This window comes from Leptosomus discolor, chromosome 8, assembly GCF_034619465.1.
Source record: "Leptosomus discolor isolate bLepDis1 chromosome 8, bLepDis1.hap2, whole genome shotgun sequence".
Classification (NCBI taxonomy): domain Eukaryota; kingdom Metazoa; phylum Chordata; class Aves; order Leptosomiformes; family Leptosomidae; genus Leptosomus; species Leptosomus discolor.
This window is the reverse complement of record NC_141398.1, coordinates 1,580,520-1,593,769: the sequence shown is the minus strand read 5'-3', so window position 1 is coordinate 1,593,769 and position 13,250 is coordinate 1,580,520. Positions and strand designations below refer to the sequence as shown.

General features: G+C 46.2%; 1 protein-coding gene across 1 annotated transcript in view; it reads left to right on the top strand.

Annotated features, from left to right (window-relative positions):
• Positions 1 to 621: 621 nt before the first annotated feature.
• The window catches only part of NETO1 (neuropilin and tolloid like 1), a 55,708-nt gene continuing 43,079 nt past the window's right edge, over positions 622 to 13,250 (top strand). Inside the window, exons 1-3 of the mRNA XM_086469222.1 lie at positions 622 to 649; positions 4,171 to 4,224; positions 5,816 to 5,953. Coding sequence (XP_086325348.1) covers positions 622 to 649; positions 4,171 to 4,224; positions 5,816 to 5,953 — 220 coding nt within the window. The remainder of the gene's footprint in view (positions 650 to 4,170; positions 4,225 to 5,815; positions 5,954 to 13,250) is intronic.

Here is a 13,250-nt window from a genome sequence, read left to right as displayed (position 1 = left end):
TCTTCTCTAATGAGGATCGCATGGCACACGAATATGACTAAATCCCCTATTTGGTAAATCTTTCTTGCCCCCACCCCTCCTCTCCGGGCTCCCTCCCGCCCGCCCCCACCCCTTCAGCGGAGCAAGCAGAGGGAGCTGATGACGGACCCATTAATCCCTTCTTCGATGCATCAAAAGAAGCCGAAGGGCTGGAAGTCGCTGGGCTCGGAGTCCTGCAGGAAATGCTTCGATCCGCTTTTGGTTTTGGACGAAACTGGTGACTAGGGGGGCTCGCCCGGCCCCGCCGCCGCCGCCGCCGCCGCCGCCGCCCGCCGGCACCTGGATGCGCGGCCCGCGCTGCCGCCGCGATGCAGCGCGTACGGCGGTGCGGGTGGTAGCTGGGCTGTGATGGGAGCGAGCCGGCGGTGAGCGTTTGAAGGCGCTGAAGGGAGAGCGAGGGAGAGGAAGGGCTGCTCCGCTCCGCTGTCTGTGGGCTTCGGGATTTTTTTTTTTATTATTATTATTATTTTTATTTTTTTTTTTCCTTCTTTTTTCTACTTCCATCCTCTCCCCGCCACTGGAAGTCCTCCCGTATCTAAATGGAATTAGTGGAGACCGAAGCCCCTTGTGTAAGGAACAGACATGACCCATGGGCGCAGCTTCTTTCACAGTGAGTATCCCCCTCCACCACCACCACCGCCCCCCACCGCCCCCTCCCCACCCCTCCGCCGCCTCCACAACTGCCCGAACGGGACGCCCAGACCTCGGCGGGCAGGGGGTAACCCCCTCTCAACCCCCCCCCCCTCCCTGCAGACACAACACCCCCTTCCCCACCGCTGGAGCGGGGCGGGGGGCAGCAGGGTCTGGCGGGGCGACACACACACACAAAAGCTCCGGCCGGCGGGAGCCTGATGGCTTTTGGGGTGATGGGGGGGGGGGGAAGAACCGGGGAAGGGGAACGGCCCCCGCTGCCCGCGGCGGTGCGGCGCAGCCCCCGGCGGGGCTCGAACCGGCGGTGGCGCCGGGCGAGGGGGCGCGGGGCAGCGCGGCGGCGGGGGCGGGCGCAGCGAGCGCGGGTGCGGGAGAGCTGCGGGGAAGGGGGGCGGCCCCCTGGGGCGAAATCCTCCGGGAGGCGGCGGAATGCGAGGGTCCTTCGTGGAAGACCCCCCCCTCCCCAGGGACCCCCGGGGATGGGACCCCCCCCTCTCCAGCCCGGGTTTGGCAGCGGGGGCCGCAGGGGTTTGGCCGGTTCCAGCGCCGCTCGCTACTCCCGCACCTGTAAACCCGCAGCGCCGGGGGCAGGGGCGGCTTGTCCGGCAAGTCCTGGCCAGGCTGAGCCCCCACCGAGGTGGGGGGCCGGGAGAGGAACCTCCCGATGGGCAGCTCCAAGCGGGAAACTGCGCGGATCCCCAAAGATGCAGAGATGCTTAATCAGAGAGGCACTAGAAAGCGTGATTATAATTACAGCCCTGATTAGGAGGGAAAAGGGGAGGAGGAAGACGGAGGGAATACAAGAAATTTGGCGGAAACTTCTTTAAAACCATTCCCAAACGCGGCTAATCACAATATTGACGCCGTACTGTCAAAGCTTCCCAAGTGACAGTTCTCAGTGAGCGAAGATTGCATGGCTGGTCTCTTTGGGGTCTTTTTTTTTTCTTCCCTTCTTCTCTGTGAGAAGCATTGTTCTTTTCCCGTGGCTTGAGAGAGAAAAAGGCAATGGGTCAGAGAATAAAATGGTCTGCCTTGACTGCTTAAGTAAAATATACTGTGTTCTCTTTTCCCATGAAGCCCGTAATTTTAACTACTTTCTGGCAATACATAGATTTGGGCGATGCTGACGTTAATGCCGCTAAATCAAGAGGCTTTCTCTTTTTTTTTGAAATGTGGGTGAAGTGTTTCACTTCATCTATCCAAATGTTAGGTACGATATGGCCAGCAAAAACTTAGTCTCTTCTTGCCTATTACATTTCATTATCGAGATTATTTGGACTCCCTATTGATAATCAATACTGACGTGATGATACATAAATATAGCTCCCTGCTTTGGGAGCTTTACTTAGCTCGGTGACTTGGAAGTATCCTTTCTTCCAGCGGTTACAGCTGGAATTGAAAAGACCCGTGTTTTTCTGTCATCTTGGTAATAATATCTCTGTGACTTGGACCAACTCCCCTCATTTCTCCGAACTTCAGTTTTTTCACTATAGAGGAGGAAGAGGGAAGTGATAGAGAAAGGTGCTTCAAATGAAGTGTAAGAACCAGATATGAATTGTCATTAAGAGCCTAAGAAGACACATTTCTCACGCGGGGTTCGTTTGGCCGCCGTTCCAGCTCCCACAAACCAGTGGGTGGGCAGAACGCCGGCAGCTGGCTCCGGATCCCGCCGCCACTCCACCTGAGGCTGTTGAGAAATTGGGCTGTGCCTGGGGAGGACCAGAGGCGCAGAGGCAGCACGTTCCCCGCATGACACACAGCCAGAGTGAGCGAGCGGCTCCGCAGACGGGCGAATCCTGCCGTGCCTTCAGACTGACACAGCCGGCGGGCAGAGCCCCAGCCGGCGCCTCTTTCCACCCCCGAGGAGAGCAAGGGCATGAACGCTCGGGTAGCACTCGGAGCCGAGCAGAAGATGTCACGTTCTCACTGAATGCCCCTGACACAGAAGAGTTTTTAACTACCAGCTCTGCCAACATCCGTCTCCGTTAGCTGAGGGATTCAGAAAGACACAGGGGCTGTGAGCCTGACCAAGGGATGGTGAATGTGCTGCCAAGCCTTCATTTTCTCAAACTTCAGCATTTCCCTGCTTAATAAGGTAGCCATCATCCATGCCTCATTCCCTCTGTCACACGGGGAGGGTCAAAGGCATAGAAACAGAGAACTCGATGGCATCAGAATGCTGGAAATAGGGAGACTGGCTTCCTTCGGGGTAAAAATGGCACACAGCTTGCAGTATAAAGGCTGAAAATGGTGAAAGCACCATCTTAGAAAGGATCGTTTAGGTAGCTAGTTACAAGCCCACGCTGACTTTTGGTGCCTCTTGGGCGATAAGAAGAGGAAGAAAGTACACCGTTCAATGACATTTGTTAAAGACCACAGGTCCATCGACTCCTCGTCGTCATCAACGCTACAAATGGCAGCGGATGGGTCCAGAACACTCAGAATAAGCACACAGCTTCGCCTCCGCTTTAACTCCAGTGCACTCTGGGCACTATGTCCGGGCGTAACGCCAGACCAGCCGGGGTCAAACCCCCGAGCACTCTGAGAACTGATGGATCTGTTCTCTTATCCTCTTGCTCTGCCACTTTCTCCAACAGCCGGAGAAGATACGGGTGATGACAAGAAAATGCTGTCATCAGCGCACGATTTCCTCACCAGGTGGCTGGCTAGTCACTTGGACCTTCCAAAGCAGCCTCATTATGGCTGGCCAAAGTCTTTGCCTCTTAGCCTTCTCTAGTCAAAATGTTATACTGGGGAAACTCCCAGAAACTCAGGCACCACCTCCAGGTTGGAGTCCACCTCAGGTTCGTTCCCAGGGGGCTCAGCGGTCCTGTCATGGTTGGAGACAGGAGATTTCTATTTCTAAAACAGCCTGCAGGTTCACTGCAGCACAAAGCAACACCCTCTGGGCCAGTCAAACAAACTAGATTAATGAGACCGTTAAGCACACACAATAATTTACTTCACTCGGGATTTGCAAATGCTTTGACGGACGCGAAGAACCCAACCCCTCACTTCATCCTCCCAATACTCAGTTTCAAATTTTATTAGGCCGCAGCGGGAGACGTTAGTGAGTCCGGTGGCACTGAAACTTAGCAGGCCTCCGTCTGCCTCTGTTAAAAGCAGCCACTTCTCCGTTGCTGGCCCAAGCTATGATTATATAGATAAATATGAGTAAAATCATTTTCTCTAAAAAAGGAAAAAAAATAGGAGGGAAACATCAGTGCCTGGGGATTTTGTTGTAAACCCAAAAGACCTCATCTCTGTTTGGAAACATGTACAAAGATAAACACTCAAGGACAGATCATGAAGAGACTTGTTTATACAAAGTGTGCAATTTAACAATGCAAGTAAACATGAACCCTTTTTTCTTTTACAGTAACGCTGTTTAATTTGTATTCTTCTAGGATAGATGTTTACAATTGATTTGATTGCAGGCACTGTCACACCGCGATAACTAATGCATATTTCTCTTTTCAGTTGTAGCAAGTCTAATCATCCTACATTTGTCTGGGGCAACCAAAAAAGGAACAGGTATGTAAACTCCAGACCTTTTTTTTCAGACATCGTATTAGAAGTATGGAGTTGAGTTGTTAGTTTAGTTCTCGAAATTTTTAGTAGTTCACCAACTCCCAGCGTCTGTCCTTTGTTCCTTTGAGTATTAGTGTGCCTGTACACGTGCAAAAATCCAGTGGTTTGTTTTTTTAACGAGTTGGTGACCTGATCCGCAGCTAGACCCGCCTCCAGACTCAGCCTGACTCTCACTAAACACTGCAGAGTGCCCCCACTTTCAGACTGGGAACTCCGGTTTGGGCACTGAGCTATCGACGCCGAAGACCTTTTGCTCGCTGACGTAGAATTCCAAACCTGAAACTGGGTGTCATGGGTGCAGTCGTGCAGGGTGGGGATAGAAAGAGGTTCTCAACAGCCCTGGGTGTGAGGCGTGGCGAGAGCCATGCCGGGAGGGCTGCTGAGCACTGTGTGTGTCTGGACTTGGGTCCAAATGCTCAGTCCCTGCAGGCCTGATGCCAGGGATGGGGATCCGTGTCGTACCCAGCTTGGATACAGGCCAGGAAGAAAGAGGAACGCTTGCAGGACATGGGGCAGACCCCAGGTGGTTCAAGTCACCCTTGGAAGGTGCCTGTCTCCCTCCGTTGGTCGTAAGAGGGAGCCCCCAACAACTCTGCTCTGCACAACAGAGGCTCAAGTTAGACGGGACATTCCTTGGATATAGATACTTCATTCGGAGCAAAGCACAGGGGTCACCTTTGGACACCTATGTGAGGGCTGGAACCCTTCATTTTAATACCAGCCTGGGTGTTTTTTCCCTCTGAAGGATCCAGCTTACTTCAGCCTACCTGTTAAAGCATGGTGCCCAGGAGGTGAGCCTTCATCTTCTTCAGCCTGAGCAGGCTCAACCCTTTGTCTCCAGGCTCTCAGCCAACGTGCAGCAAGGAGCGCAAGAGTTTCAGGGCTAGGAAGAAAGCAGACAAGAAGGTCTGGCTCTTCTCTCTGATGATTTACCTAGGAGGAGGATAGTTCTGGGCTGTGATTCCTGGCCTCAGAGCTATTTATTAATTTTACAGCGAATAGCAAGATAACCTATGAACCAGGATCCAGGAATTCCCCCGTCTGTCTCTGCCTGGTGAATATAGAGTTGGGCTGCTGTGAAATTAAAACAATTTGTGTACTCTATCATCATTCTGTGGGGTTTTTTCTTGATTTTGTGACCCTGATGTGTTCCTGTATTACGGCACGTAGCTTGCTGGCAGAGCACATGCTTGAGCCTTTTGAGATGTACAGGTGGGAAAGTCATGTTTCCCATTTCTTTGGCACATGCTTTCCCTACAAGGTTATTGTTTAAAAAGCAATATAAGAGTCTTCAATGACACATCCAAGCCTCTTCTCTGCTTTGAAAAAAAGTTTTGAGTAAGAATTGTATGTTTGCACCCCAAAAGGACAGCCTCGTTTCCCCCCAGGTCAATGATCGTACTGAGTCTCAACAGACAAAAGCTGAGGCCACCGGCAGAAGGGGCTGTTTTATTCTGTACGAGAGTTCTAAGCGTCATAGGGACATAATAATTTTCGAGCTAATTATGTAATGCTTAATGTGATCATTTCGCAGAAAAGCAAACTCCTCCCGAAGGACAGAAACCAGTGCAGTGCGGAACTTGGACCAAATATGCCGAAGGAGGCATCTTCACTTCTCCCAATTACCCCAACAAGTATCCTCCTGACAGAGAGTGCGTCTACATCATAGAAGGTGACCAGCCGGAGAATCTTTCTATTCTATCATCAACTGCATTAAAAAAATAAGTGTTTTATTTTATGGTATGTGAAGAGTAGGTAAAGCCTATAGGATAACGATAAATCCTTTCAAGACACAAGATGTAGAGGAGGTCTATCTCTGAAATTTTTCTTCGTAAAAAATTTCAAAATTTTGTACAGCGTACCAAGAAATACTGGAAAATAATTGACTCATTTCCTGACATCACTCGTAAATTAGTGCAGGTGGTAAGTACGCACGAGTCACTTAGTAATAAACACAGTAAAATTTGTTTCAGGATATTCAGAGAATGAATAGAACCTAAAACGCTGTAACATGGCAGAAGAAAGAATGTTTTAAAATGAGTAAAGAAAGTGGACACAGGAAACTAAAATGCTTCTGACTTTCATACAGGTATTTCAAAGTTACCATGACTGAATCAGGGCTGACAAGCGTAGGTAGGCAGAGAACAGTAAAGAAAATCATACAGAAAACATCCATATAGTGAGTGTAAAAATTATTTTCCATCCAGTTGTTAATGAGAAATGAAAATAAACGGGAAAAGAACCCCAAAACCAAACCAAACCCAGAAAAGAACAAACATTGACCCCAGCTTTTGAAGGGCAGACAGCCGCGGGCACGGAGGTGGTGTAAGGCCAGAGGTGTGTTACAGACCAGTTACGCGGTTTCTTTCCACCCGTCTTAGCACAGCGGGTGTTGAAGGGATCGTGGTGAAAATGAGTCTGTGGAAGGGAACAGAGATTAGACACCGCCCGAGCTCAGTGGCAGAAAAGGTGAACCATGGACAGAGGGGTAGGTGGTTGGAACCAAGCAGATTCGCTCGTGAGTGGTGAACCCCACCAGGACACAGCGCTGGCGCTTGTTCCGACCGGGCTTGGTTGGACAGAGCTGTTAACTACAGGTGATGGAGCCAGGAATTACAGAAATATTTATTTTACTAAAGGTACCAAGAGAGATTTCCAAAGGTGTGAAGCCGATTCAGCTTGAATTAGCTGCTTTGGATCCCCCCACTGGGCCCTTTTAGAAACCAGTCTGTCTTTCCAAACCCAGTGCTGAGTTATCAGAAGAAATATATTTCATAAAAACCCTCTGGGGAAACGCTGGAGAGTAGCTGTTGTCTGTATTGTTTAGGAAAAATATCACTGCAAAATGACTGAATTCCACTTTAGTGCTAGGTAAGCTGACTGAAGTTGGAGGTAAAGAGGTGATTATGAATCATGGAATGAAACAAGCCCTTTAAAGAAAATCTATGCTTGTCCAGCCTTCCCACTTCAGTCCAAAATTTAAGCAGATGTATGGTAAACATTTAAATTCTTTCATAGTTTAGTAATGGCTTTAAGACAAAATTTTTTTGAAATACAAATGTATAGGTTCAATATGTAGTACTTAGCGCTACAATTTTGTTACACTTACGTTGCTAGATCCAGGTCTTTTTGCACATATTGATCAAATTATCTTTCTCACATCCCTGTGAGGCTGGGAAGCAGTAAGCCTGTTTTATTGTCAAGGATCTGAAACACAAGAGATGTGTTTTATCATTGAAGAGGGAGGGTGTGGAAAAAAATTAAAATACAAGCATTTTTGTCAACCCTAGTCCAGTATCTCAGGCCATATGGTGTTCCTCCTCTTAGTAACAAGGTGCCTGAAAGCCCTTCATTTTAGAGAACATTGTCCTTATTATAGTAATTAAGTACTTATAAAAATACAGTTCATAAACTGAAAGGTGGCAAAATAGGCTGTTGAAATAACCTGATTTAGAATAGCCCGAATTGGAAATGTTTAAGAACAATTTAGGAATGAAAGATTTAATCAACCAGCTTCCGTGGCGAAGGTGAAATTCCACGGTGACAAGTTTGGAGCAATGTATAGTAAAAAGAGTCATCGGGGCTCAAGTGACCTCACGTCACATTTCATGGGAAAAATCAATCTGGCAGAAGCTGGTAGCACACAATTTCTTATGACACTGACGTTTTCTGCTTCCTGCCCAGCCGTAATCAGCAGCTGGGGTTGCAACTGGGTTTTAAAACCCCACGATGGCAGCAGCTCTACCAGTGAGTGTGGAGTCTGATGAGAACTGTGCACATCGCACACACTTTCAGCTCTGATCTCCCCGAGTCTACTTCCATCTTCTGAAAAGCTCAGTCTGAAAAATGTCACAAAAACAAACAGAGATGTAGTGAGGCGTCTGAGCAATGCTGTTTTTAAAGTGGCAGTTTTCAAAAAAAAAAAGGGAAAAGGAGAAACACTGAAGGACAACGAAATTTATTTTGTCATTACAGTCAATTATTTGTCCGTATTTATTCTTTTTACAACATATAAAAATGGTTGAAAATGATAAAGAAGGGTAGCAAGCGAAAACTTCTTGCCATATCTTTTATATTCTGTGGAACTCCGGAGTACGAAACGGAAGTCAAAGGATCACAAAAAAAAAAAAAAAAAGGATTTATTATTTTTTTACTTTGAGCAATATCTTTGAGGTCAGATAACAATCTATGGAGTGGGCAATGCTCGCTCATAGAGGTCGCAAACATCCATTCCATTTTAGGGTAAGGCAGAACCATCTCCGTATGCGTCTTGTATTTATGACTGAGATTTGAACACACCTTAAACGGCTCCTGGCTGCTGCTGAACGGCAGGTACCGAAGCAGGGGGCTGCCGAAGGGGCCTCTATCAGCGTTCCCACATCGGTGTCTCGCTTTTGTCTGTCCTGGGGAGTTCAGCGTGCCAGGGCTGTATATACCGTACCGACTGCTGGGCGGTGTGAGTTTTAATACTCATATGGGTTCCCTCCTGCCTGCTTGCTTTCATTCCTTTGTTTTTTGCTATCAGGCACAATCTAGGGAGAATTCGGATGGCTTCCCTCAAACACGGCTCCTACGGACTTTAGCGGACTGGAGCGAAGACTCCAGCACGTAGCGTGTTGTCATAAAATTGGATTTCATCTCATGGTACAATTTTTTCCCCCACATTGTAGCTGATCTTAAATGCATGCAAGCCTTTTATCATTTCAAAATTACTTTGGTGAAGCAAAGGAGATGGCAAAAATTGCCGTGATCATAGACTGCGAGTTTCTAAAAGAGAAGAGGATTTCTGACTGCAGAGGCTGCTATCCTAGCAGTCAAAGGCAAAAGCAGATCAAACAGCTAGAAGTTTCTTTTTCTTTTTTATTTTCTTCTATTTTAGTAATAATGATAATTAACTATTGGAACAGCTAGGAGTTTTAAAGTCCAGATTGGATGCCTTTCTAAAAGAAATCCTTTAGGTCATCCAGAAGTCATGGACTCGGTAGAAAAATTGTTATGGTAGAGAGGAGCTTCTGGTGAATCCCATCTGGCTTTCGAGAATTTCTTCTTTTTTTTTTCTGTCAGGCTTATTTGGCATATAGAAAACATAGGAAATAGCTGTGCACAGACATGAAAATCCCTGTTGGGCCCGATTTCACCCTTGTTTCGCATATTCATGGCTCTAACCTGGCAAAATCCACAGCTGCCCAGAACAGCAGCAGCAGCAGCAGCCTTTGCCAGGCTGCAGAAAACTTGGCACGTGTGCTCCAAAGGAAAATTTGCACAGGAGATTGTGTAGGAGCGAAGGCCTTTGTTTGTGTTAAAAATATTTGGGGTGCGGGATAGTCACACTTTACACAATAGGTCTTAAGAATTGGCTTGGAAACCCTGTAAGTGAAATACTTGTAAGGTTTTATCCGTTCTTCGGTTTTTAATAATTAAACGCTTATTGATAAATATCGGTGTAGGCTAGAGTTGCTTTATGGAGATATGAAATAAATCTTCCACATTGGCAGCGGGGGGACAGTTAGAGTTAGCTCTCTTGAAGTTCTTCCATCTTTTCACTAAAGACTCTTCAACTCTTTAGTCCCAAATACTTCACAGGTGCTAGAAAATGGTCACGTATCACCGCACGAACAATCTCTGCTCAAAGCCCTTTTGTATTTCGCAGTGATTTTTGTGTTCAAAACCACTTTCATCAAAACAAGGAAAGAATTCCCTTTTAAAAGGAGGATATAGGGGGCTTTCTTATCTATAACGGCTGGACAATCAGAAAGACCAAGGATTATTGAAAACTATTAGTGCTGTAGCAGCTCGGATAGATGGGGGTAGGTGTTGAGTTCAATGTCTCATTTCCATGAAGCCTGGTAAATTGAAACAGATTTTTTGCTTAACTTCAGCTGTCAGTTGCACAGACTTAGAGGCTGATCAGAATTAAATCCCTAATTGTGTGGTTTTGCTGCAACTGTTCTGCTGCAAGTCGAAACCCAATGCCTTTTTTTTTTTATTGAATGTAAAAATCTCAAGACAGCACTTGTGTAAGATAATTAGATGAAAAATATGACAAGGCATGTGAGCATTAAGGAGTCTTTCCATGGTATTAAACATTTTTCAAGAAAGATAATTGGAAGCTAAATAGGGAAGATTTCTAAGATTTGAAGCAAAATCGTTTTCTGAGACAGCTTCAATGCATTTCGTTTGGACTTGTCAACAACTCTCCCTGACATTGTAGCCTCAGTAAAAGTTCTGAAGATGTGAATGGGCTTTACCTGTGGATAAGGATACCAGAAATGACCACTTCATCCCTCCTTTTCTGGTTAGATGGCCAGGTTCCAATCCGGTCTGGAAGCGTTGCGCATTCTGGGCTTTTTCTTTGGTTCAGTTTTGTTGTTCTCTGGTTATATATACAGTATTCTTAGTTGCTGTTCTGGACTTTTCTCGCTGTATTTCTGTATTTTTACTGTGACCGCATTTGCACACGCTTTGTTGCAAGAGCTATGGCACAAGGTGTGTATTTATACCATACCTGCTTGTTCTAGCTTGATTGTGGTGAAGAAACCCATTGTTAAAGCCAAGTATAAGTCCAAAATGATACGTTTTTTGTTAAAAGAAAGTTAAAGTTGGGAGTTTGAATTGTTTGTTTTCATCCCTTATGGTGATTTCCGTTATGATGGAATATGATGAATATTTTTCATCATATGAATGTTGAATGGAATGAAAAAATGAATAATTTTGTTTCTTAGGTAGATGATTGTAACAAAACGTTTTAACTGTACGTACCGTACAAGATGAAGCACAGAGGGGCATTTAAAAGCACTTGATGGAAGGAGCCTGGGTGCGTGTGGAGCACCCTTTCCTCCCTTTGCCCAAGCTTTTGTGGTCACCACAGTCCTCACAGTTACAGAAACACTGGGGGAGAGCTGGGAGAAAGGACCTCATCGTGCCTGGACTAGCTCGCCGAGCAGGCTGGGACACAGGCAGGACCTACACCAATGCCCAAAACAGTCCAGGAGGTGTTCACCGGCCTTCAGGCCGATAGGCACAACCACACATGTGCAGATTGAGTCCTTCCACCCTCCCAGTCAGGAGTACAGACACGCACCGCTTGCTGGGAACGGGCCTTGGCCGACGCAAACCACCACGTCAGCCTAGGGACGGGCTTTGGCCGTTCCCACTGGCATGGCCAAAATGATGCCGGGAGGAGATCTTCACGTTTAAGGAGTGTGAATGGTCAGTGATCCAGCCCTGAACTCATTCGCCAGCCTCGTTTTATTTAGCAGTGGAGAAACGGCGCTAATAAACACTCCGTGCTGCGTTCTCAAAGCGGAGCAGCCTCTGCAGATGGGAGCTTTGGGGGAAAGCAGCAACTCTTTCTTGAGCGCCCCTTCAGCTGATGGGATTCGCTGTGATCCTCTGGCAAGAACTGGGCTTCTCTAGGAATTGCCTCGACTTGACTTTGAAAAATAAATAAAAGCCGAGAAGAAGAAACTGCTGCAATATTCTGGTCGTAAAACTAGTTTGCAATGTGAGATGCAGAGAGCTACGTGGAGGCTGTGGAAATTGCCCAGAATTTTTCTCAGGCTGTGCTCTCACTGAGTCAGTAGACATCACGCCTAACTCTCTAGGCCTGGTTCTCTTTTACCCACAAAGACTCTTTTATACCATACTGAGGCTGTAACTGGCTTCAGGGCTTCTTTTCAACGCCAAAAATCACATCAAATGACTGAGCTGTAACTCAGAGGGGGGCTCACGCCTGGTTTTATCGTATGCTACACGAGTCTTGGATTCAGAGACCTGTTGAGGGTTTAGCTATGGGCCAGCACTTGCGAGCCTCCTCTTGGCATGAAATTGAGCAGCAAGGGCCTGACACAGGAGGTGAATGAAGGACAAAAGTGTCACGTTAACGGTGTAAGCGGGTTTTGAAGCATCTCTTTGTTGCTGTGGAAAGCAGAGCAGCTGCCCATTGTGGTCTGATGCTGTCTGACACTAACAATACTAGCAGAATTCACCTTCATATCTAGTTTGCCGCATTAAAACATGACGATGAAGCCTTAAGTAGGTTCATACCATAATATTCCAATAGTGAGTGTGTAAGGTTTTCAAGCCTTAATGAGTGTTCTTGAGATTACCTAAAACGTTGTCAGGATGGAGCTTCTCATACGTGGCTCTGCATTCCCTAGGTGAATGATGAGTAGCTCTCAAAATGTCCCCTGAAATGGAGTGAAAGCATATAAAACATGGTCCCAGACTGAAAGGTGCTGATTGCTCTCTTCTGCCCCAGTATTGCTTAGTTAAGTTTGAATCAGCATTGGTTATAAATACATGAAGTCAAGGGTAGAAATAGCTGAATAACATTAATCGACGAAGTCTTCCAGTTATTCGGTCTTTTACCATGACCTTAAAGATCTACTTTAGTCTTCAAACCTCACCAAGGGTGGCATTAATAAGATCTCCTCGACAAGCTTTATTACCTGACTTAATTTTGTAAGGTTTTTTTCATACTTTCAAAGTAGTTTCATTTCCATGTACTGTGAATTTGGTGCAATTATATGTAAAGTTTTAGGTTTTGATTTTGCTATTGAATTTGCGTGGGCACAAAGAGCGCAAATTTCCTGTAAATCGGTATAAATAACAAGAAGCCAACATTAAGTACTTCCCTACATGCGAATTTCTTCAAATTGAGAACAGTAGATAAGGTTTCTTTCTTACGTTAAATTAAGTATTTTGATAAATATGAATCATCCAATTATATAAAAATTGAAAGTAAAGCTATTAAAATAATCTTTCTTCTCAAATAATGTGTTTTATTCACTTCTTCAATGCTTCTTACAAAATGAGGCTGTATTTGTCTAAATGAAATAGCTGTAAACGGAATCTGGGCTGTGTGCTCTGACGGAACGACTGTACTCTTCTCATTTAGTTCGTTTTACAGAGTCTCCACACGTGGGTAACGAGCTCATCCCAAAAGCTTCCATTTAAACCCTCTCAGA